This window comes from Bacillus rossius, unplaced genomic scaffold, assembly GCF_032445375.1.
Source record: "Bacillus rossius redtenbacheri isolate Brsri unplaced genomic scaffold, Brsri_v3 Brsri_v3_scf273, whole genome shotgun sequence".
In the NCBI taxonomy this organism is placed as follows: domain Eukaryota; kingdom Metazoa; phylum Arthropoda; class Insecta; order Phasmatodea; family Bacillidae; genus Bacillus; species Bacillus rossius.
Genome location: NW_026962452.1, coordinates 1 through 9,000, shown reverse-complemented (window position 1 = coordinate 9,000; position 9,000 = coordinate 1). Strand labels below are relative to the sequence as shown.

At 50.8% G+C, this 9,000-nt stretch overlaps 1 protein-coding gene across 1 annotated transcript; it reads left to right on the top strand.

Annotated features, from left to right (window-relative positions):
• Positions 1 to 1,055: 1,055 nt before the first annotated feature.
• On the top strand, positions 1,056 to 1,741 carry LOC134544039 (basic salivary proline-rich protein 1-like; the record flags this gene model as incomplete). Its single annotated transcript, XM_063388445.1, has 2 exons — positions 1,056 to 1,061; positions 1,121 to 1,741. Coding segments are annotated over exons 1-2 (627 nt in total), but the record flags the coding sequence as incomplete, so codon positions are not given.
• Positions 1,742 to 9,000: the final 7,259 nt, after the last annotated feature.

The window sequence follows — 9,000 nt, the reverse complement described above, 5'->3', positions numbered from 1 at the left end:
CGGAGCTGCTCGCCGTGAATTTATAGATCGTCGACGCCCAAGCTGTGGTTAGCACTTCTTAGTTCTACCCAGCGGTGTACTGAAAGGTGCCTGTGTGCTACATGCGCACAGGCGGTAAGAGTGAGCTGTGGTGAAGTAAGTTTTGGCAACCAACAACTCGGCAACACCCGGGGAGCTAGCTCCCCTGTAGCCTAGCCTGAACCCGGCTAACTTAGCCCCGGGGGACGGTCAGTGGGTGGACCCGAGCGTAGGCTACCACGACGACATGAGCGACGCTGTCGAGATGACAGAAAGCGAGGCCCCCTCAGGGCCTAGCACCGATCAATCCAGTGGCTGGAGTGTTGCCACTGGTAAGCGCAACAAGCGCCTGCACACGGAGGTGTCCGGTGCAGGCAGCAGCGACGACGAGGCGGGCCCCTCCCCCCCTCGTCCACAACCAACTGCAGGCCATGCCGCCGGAGCTGCGGCACAGCCCAAAAAGCTCCGAGTGAAGCCCCTGTTCGTGTTTTTAGACCAGGGGCACACGTACCCAAGGGTATACACCGCCCTCAAGCAGGCCCTGGCGGAAAAGTTCACCTGCCAAAACCGCGGCAAGGACGAGATCCAGGTCAATCCTGCGTCCGTCCCGGACTACCAAAGGGCAGTCCAGGCCCTTAAGGCGATAGGCGCCCAGCACTCCGTCCTCCTTCAGAGTGACGAAGTGCCCAAGAAATTCGTCTTGCGCGGAGTACACCGCCACACCCCGACCGATTTCCTCCAGGAGGAATTTGCAGCCCTGAACCTGCCTGTCCAGAACCACTGGTTCTTGGAGAACAGGCTGCGCAGGGAAAAATGCGACGCCCTGGTCATTGAGGTGCCTCAGACGTGCGATTCTGAGCGCATCTACTCCCTGACAGAGTTCGGCGGCATGCTGGTGCGTGTCGTCGACTACAGGCGCCCCTCAGGCCCCGCCCAATGCAGCGTTTGCCAACGCTATAACCATGTTGGCAAGGCCTGCCATGCTGCCCCAGTGTGCCGGTGGTGCAGCGGGCCACACCGCGCCCCCGACTGCCCCAATGGGGGCAACCCTGACCATAAGAAGTGTGCTCATTGCAAAGAGGCACACTGCGCCAATTTCAAGGGCTGCCAGGCCTATAAGAAGGAGACCCGCCGTCACCTGCCCCCCGACGTCCGCAAGAGGCGCGAGCAACAGTCTCGCCGCGACGTGCGGGAAAATAGGCGGGCTGCTGCCCAGCCTCCGCAGTCAGGCCCCTCAGGCTACCAGGGCCCCCCCAGGCAGAATCCCTGGGGCCCCCCCAGGTACCCACCGCCCGCCACTTTCGGCCAGTACATGGCCCAGGCTGGCGTCAACCCCTGGACACCTTTGCAGCAGTGCAGCCAGGGGTACAACGAGCTGGAGTACCCAGTCCTGGCCAACAACCCTTGGCTGCGCAAGCCAAGGGGGCCCCAGGGGCCCAAGAAAAATGCCACTGGCCACAAAAATGGCCAGGGCAAACCGCAGCAGCCCCCCCAGGAGAGGGCACAGCAGCCTGCTCGCGATAAGCAGCCTGCCCAGCCCAAGCCGCTGGCCACCAGACTGGCTCCAGCAGCCCCGGCGCAGCGAACGCCCCCGCCCAGGCAGCCCCAGGTAGCACCTGCTCCTGAGGCTGACATGCTGATCGACTTGGCCTCAGAGCAGCCGACAGCCCCGCCCATGCGCACGGAGCAGCCAGCCCAACCTGGCTTGGCTGACTTCATGCAAGTACTGACAAAGTCGAGTACCTTTAACAAGGACTCGACACTGGCCGAAACAATCGTCCCCATGTGCCAGTTGATGGTAATATGGTGCGACCCAGCCATCTCCCTGCCTGACAAAGTCCAAGCCATGATGGGCTTCGTACAAACACTTGCTGCCAAGCTTAATGGCAGCTCGTAATCCGGCCCAGTGTTGCATACCAACCGCGGCCCATAGTCTTAAGTCCCTCCTATTCTGGAATGCACGCGGCATTAAAAATAAAATACCGGAATTAATTCACCATTTAGAAAAATACAAAATAAAAATAGCTGCGATTAATGAAACCCACTTAACTCCGACTGATAGAATTACTATATTAAATTATGTAATCTATAGGCGCGACAGAGTAAATCACAGAGGCGGAGGAGTGGCTCTTCTTGTTCATAAAAGTATAAAGCACACAGAGTGGCAGCTCCCCGCTTTTCACAATCTTGAAGCGATAGCCATTAACCTAACTATTAACAGGCAAAACATAAAAATTATTTCTATGTATGCGCGACCAGGTAGGTCCCTGAGCGAGGCTGATCTGGACGCCCTGTATGGGGCGGCCCCGACCTTCCTCGCTTTAGGAGACATAAATGCTAAACACAGAGAGTGGAACAGCAGGCGAGCCACACAGAATGGTACAATTCTTTATAACCACCAATTAAATCACAACTACCAAATTCATGCTCCCATGGAGCCCACACACGACACAGGGCGTGTGGGGGTTCTCCCAGATGTTCTAGACATCGTTATTAATAAACGTGTGAACTCGGGATTCGAACTCGAAGTTGTACACGACTTAACGTCTGACCACTTCCCTATTCACTTAATTTTTGACGACGCAAATGTCGAATCAAATCCACCTCGCAAAGTTAGGGATTACAAAAATGCAGATTGGGTCAGTTTTAAAAATTTTTTGTCACTAAATCTTTCAGAACTTGATGAAATAAATAATAGTGATAATTTAGAAACCGCTATAACAAATTTTACCGCGAAAATTCAAGACGGAATTAGCCAGTGCATCCCAGAAAAGGAGGTTAAGTTAGTGCATGACGAGCTGCCAGCATACATTTGCGATATGATATCGCAAAAGAACAGACTGCGCCGCGAATACACACGGCGACGCACGCACATTATCAAACGCAGAATTAACGAGCTTCAAACTGCTATATCAGATGAACTCTCGTTGTGGCGTAGCAGCCAGTGGGAAGCCAAAATCGCGAAGCTCAATGTACAGGACGGGAGTGCCTGGGCAATGACTAAGCGAATTTTGAATAAATTTGATAAAATTCCACCCCTCCAAACAAATAATGGACTTGCATTTCTTCCCCAGGACAAGGCGCATGCTTTCGCAAGCACCTTAGAAACAGCATTCCAGCCCAATTTGCAGCCTTGCGACAGGCCATTCACTGCACAAATTTACCGCGAACTCCGCGCTAAACTGCACCAGCCCACTATCTCTGAGCCTCTCCCCACCCAGGCCCAAGAAATTAAGCGTGCTATCAAGAATATGAAGCCGCGAAAAGCCCCTGGGAACGACGGCATACAAGCAGTTGTTCTCAAACAGCTTCCAGACGAAGCCTTAGAATATCTGGCTGAATGCATTAATGCAATGCTCAGACTGAATATTTTTCCCTCCCAGTGGAAGGAAGCTAATGTAATAGTCTTCCACAAGCCGGGCAAGGACAAAACACTGCCCCAGAACTACAGGCCAATAAGCCTCTTAAGTACTGTGTCTAAAGTTGCGGAGCGCATAATTTTACATAGACTCAAAATACACATACACGAACATAACTTGCTGCCAAATGAGCAATTTGGCTTTCGCAGTGCTCATTCGACTACCCATCAACTGGTCCGTCTTACCGAAGAGATAACCAGCGCATTCAACGTCCAAGACTACGTAGTTGCTACGTTTCTCGATGTAGAAAAGGCCTTTGATAGAGTTTTTCATGCAGGGCTAATATATAGAATGTATGAAGCAAACTTCCCGGATTGCTACACTAAACTCATTGCATCCTATCTAGCAGGCAGAACCTTTAGAGTGTCATCTGAAGGGGCAACGTCTGACCTAAAATTAATTAAAGCCGGAGTGCCGCAGGGCAGCATCCTAGGCCCAGTACTATTTAATATATATGTACGCGACATGCCTCGCCCCGCACACAGACTAGTCAAGCTAGGCTGCTATGCAGACGACACTGTACTGTATAGCAGATCTCATAACCTACAGCTGGCCACTACCAGGCTCCAGACTGCGCTCACTGAAGTTGAACAGTGGTGTACAGCCTGGCGCATAAAAGTAAACACGACCAAGTCTGAGGCGATTGTGTTTACACGCAAAAACCTCCCGCCAGCCGACAACAGGCCGCAACTACGTCTATTTGATGAGCCAATCCCTCACAAGGACGTAGTTAAATACCTAGGTGTCCACATGGATAGGAAACTCCTGTGGAGACAGCACATTGACATTAAACAAACCCAAGCTCAGGTTAGAATGCGCGCATTATATCCTGTAATGAGCAGGCGATGTGGCAGCACAGTCAAAAACGGATTACTGCTCTACAAAGCTCTCATACGCCCGATAATCACGTATGCAGCCCCAGTCTGGGCTACTGCTGCATACTGCCATCTAATAAAACTGCAGCGAGTTCAGAATAGGTGCATTCGAATCGCTGCAGACGCCCCGATATACTGTCCAGTAGAGAACTTGCACAGCGAAACTAACACTGAAACTTTGCAAGATTTTTATATCCGCACAACCCAAAATTTTTACGATAAATGCGTGAATAATTTAAATCCACATATTTCCTCCCTTGGAAACTACGACCCAAATAATACACAGAAGTATAAGCTTCCGAAATCAATCCTGGCGCACCGCCCGCCGTAGCTGCGGGCGAGGCGCCCTCTGATTGGCCGAGCCTGACAGCCAATCAGCGCGCGACCCCCCCCCAAACAAAACTAGTTGCCGGCGATCGGAGCAGCTCAGTCAGTCACTTTCAGTCAGTCAGACAGTCAGTCAGCTCGAGGATGTAGGTTTCCGCTCCTCACGCAGCAGTTGGTAGCACTTATTTTCCACCCCCAGTTTTGAACTACCGCGTTCGGTCACTTCGTAGGGCATTAATATATGAGTGTGTGACACCCGAGGCTTAGTGCCTCGTGCCTAGCCGCGAAGCCCTGGCTAACTTAGTCCCAGGGCGGGTCGGACTGTGGGTGCTCCACTCCCTTGTTTTTTGCTAGGAGCTACGCCGTAAAAAATCCCATAGGCTTTTATAAAAATTTTCTATTTTTCTTTCTATCATGGCATCAGGGGGGGATGTTGAATTTACTGATGCTTCGGCTCAACCCCGCCCCACCCTAAAAAGGGGATGTGAAGGCACCGATGACAGGGCCACAAAAATACAAATTCAAGGTCACGACCACCAGAACATGTCAACACATGCCCTGGTCCAGTCCACAAGCGGCCAAAATGCCCCGAGAGGCGCAACAATGGGCGACCAAATTCAAGACGCAGCCCAGCAAAATCAGGCTCCCACAGGCGTCCCTGTGTACAGGTCGGCCCCCATTACTGTGAGGCACGATGCCAACATGCCCTATGAGGCAATGTTTGACAGATTCACCCAGCTAGGACTAAAATTTAATGCCAAAAACACGCAGCGAGGTACTATGTACTATTTTGAGTCGGTACCTCAATACCAAACGGCGCTCAAGGCGGTAAATGAGTCAGGCGCCGAATATTTCGTCACGCGGGCCACGGAGGACAAGCCACTCAAATACGTCTTGAAAGACATACCCAGTGGCACCAACATCGCCAGGATCACTAGCGATCTACTCGCACAACATGTACCAGTGATTGTGGTACATCAAATGTACGACTTTCGGAGACGACCATTAAATATGTATTTACTTGATGTTCCTCAGGGCAACGAGGCTCAAGTACAAAATCTGAGACATGTGATAGGCCTGAAAATCAGAGTTGCTGATTACAGGCACCCAGATGCGCCCCTGCAGTGTGGAAACTGCTTTCAGTTCGGGCATATTACAAAACAGTGTAGGTTTCGTGCTGTTTGTCCGCAATGTGCCGGGCTACACCGACACAGGGAAGACTGCCCTAACCCGCCCAAATGCACCAACTGTGCGCTCAGTCACAATGCAAAGTACAGGGGGTGCCCCGAGTACCTTAAGGCAGTTGAGCGCCGCAAGCCTAAGGACAGAGGTCCTCCGGCACAACGATCAAACAATAACAAACAATCATACAGAAATCAGACCGCAAGGCGGTGGGAGCAACCGCCCCCCCCGCCCCACCAACCCAGACGCCAGCAGCCATCACAAAACACCCTGGATGGCTGGATTATAGCTGGCAAACACAAGGCAGTAAGGCGGCAGCCTGCTCGCCCACAGTACCAGGAGTGGAAGACACCTACCCACAACCGATTTGAGGGTTTTTATGAAGATGAAGAAGAATACCCTGAAATTAACGCCTATCCACCTCGGAAGCACCAGGGCTATGCCAGGCAGCCCAGAAACAGACAAAACAACTGGAGCCCGCCTAAACAACAAAATAGGCGAGACAACATGACCCAGGAGCGAGAACAGCCCGCTAGGGAGCAGAGACAGCCCCGGGCAACAATGCCATTGCCCTCCACCCAAGTGGCCCCGCAACCAGCTGTGCACCAGGCACCTCCGCCCGCACAAGACAACAAAGCTTGTCCTGCACAGCCCAGTGGACAGGTTGGCCTACCTGTTCTGCCTGTTGCAGCCAGTTTACCATTACCCACACCACCACAGTTTGTGACAGCTGAGCAGGCAGCTGAAAATCATAAGGCATGCAATATCCTACACGGCACATTAACCCATGTTGCCAGCCAGCAACCCATTCTTATGGACGTAGCAGCTAAACTCGTCAACCTGCTCACTGCCTGGTTGGACACAACTGTACCTTTGGACAGAAGAATCCACCTAGCAGTTGATCTAATCACTGCCATGTCCTGTGTCTCAAATGCCAGTGCACAATAAGCAAATAAAGATTAAAAATGTTGCCACATGGAATGCTTGTAGCATTCGGAACAAAACGGCGGAATTAGACGAATTTCTTCGGGAACACGACATAGACATAATAGCACTAACTGAAACACACCTCTCACCGACAGACCCTTTGCGACTGCGAGGATACATAATACATAGAAGAGACCGCAACAACCTAGGCGGTGGAGTAGCACTCGCAATAAAAACATCAATTCTACATCATGCCATACAAGTCCCTGACCTAGGGCAAATAGAAGCAGTAGCAGCGACATTGGAAATTAAGGGCCAAAAATGTACAATAATTTCAGCTTATGCACCGCCGGGAAGAACAGTGACAGCCGCCAATCTGCAAGCGCTAGCAACATTTACACCTACCTTCCTCCTCTTAGGAGACCTAAATGCGAAGCACCCGGCCTGGAATTGTACAGGAACAACGAGTAATGGCCGCATCCTGTACAGACATCAAGAACAGAGTGCGTACATGGTCTGTGCTCCCTATCACCCCACCCGCTACCCTACCTCCCCTAATGAGAGGCCTGACATACTAGATTTCACTATCTATAAAAACACAAATTTTATTTATGAATTGGAGGTTATACACGAGCTTCACTCGGATCACATGCCAGTAATAGCTAGGCTAGAAGATGTCGAAGCGCTGGCAACAATACCAAAAACAGGCCGAAACTACAGAAGGGCAAACTGGGACAAATTAAATAATTACATAATTGATCACTTAAATCCCGACACAGAAATATCCTCTCCTGCTGACCTTCAATCCTATTCCGAATCCCTTACCCAAGTGATCACAGAAGCAATAGACAGATCAGTACCACTCATGAAATGTTCAGCTGACTCTACTGTTCTACCACCACACATCAAGCAACTAATTACAAACAAGAACCATGCCCGACGCCGCTGGCAGAGGAACAGATGCGCGGACCTCAAGAGAATATATCAAGAACTACAAACAGAGCTGTACAACAACATAGCTCTACACAAGGCTAGTGTATGGGACGAGAAGCTGGCTCTCCTAACCACCTCAGACAATTCCCTCTGGAAATTAAATAAATCCCTCTCCTCAAAACCTGTCATCATCCCTCCTATCCAGCTTCCCAATGGATCCTTAGCATTCACCCCGCAAGAAAAGGCAGCGGCCCTTGCTGACAGTCAAGAGCAAGCCTTCAGGCCTAATGAGCTGCCACAAAATCAAGACCACACGCAGCAAGTAATAAACAGAGTTATACAGCTTAAAGCCTTGCCTCTACACACAGAACCGCTACTTACGAGTACAGAGGAAGTGCGGAGGTTAGTGAAAGCGCTAAAAAACAACAAAGCGCCGGGCAATGACAAGATAGCAGCCATTGTCCTGAAACAACTCCAACGTCCAGCCCTTCAGGCTATTGTTACCTGTATTAATGGCATCTTAACAACAAACACATGGCCTACAGTGTGGAAAAATGCAAAAATTATCCTCCTTCCCAAACCAGGGAAAGATCCTAGGCTTCCCACCAGTTATCGTCCCATTAGTCTACTAAATACACTATCAAAAGTAGCGGAAAAAATCCTGGCGAATCGACTTCAGCTACACCTAACCACAAACGAAACTCTGCCACACTATCAATTTGGATTTCGCGCCGGCCACTCAACCACACACCAACTAGTCAGAATAGTGGAGCAGATAACATTGTCCTATGATTGGCGCCAGTACACAGCTGCAACCTTCCTGGATATAGAGAAGGCCTTTGATAGAGTGTGGCACGACGATCTCCTCTATAAGCTACATGAAGCCAAACTCCCAGATACCTATATCCGCACTCTTGATTCCTATCTTCACGACCGCACCTTCCATGCCTGTATTCCTGGCGCGACCTCCACCTCCCGCGCTATTCTAGCCGGCGTGCCACAGGGCAGTGTACTGGGCCCGCTGCTATTTAACATCTATGTAGCAGACTTTCCCACCCTCCCACAAGGGGCTGAAATAGCATGCTACGCCGACGATACCATGCTATACTCCAGCTCCGTCCGACCCCGCACTGCACTACAAAGAGTACAGAATGCATTAGACTCACTGCAACAATGGTTCGCAGACTGGAGAACAGCTGTAAATGTAGGAAAATCAAAAGCAATAATATTTGCTCGCCGCAGGATCCCAGCAAATCTACCCAAACTACAGCTCTTTGCTTCGGAAATAAACTTCTTTCCTTGTGTTGAATACCTAGGTG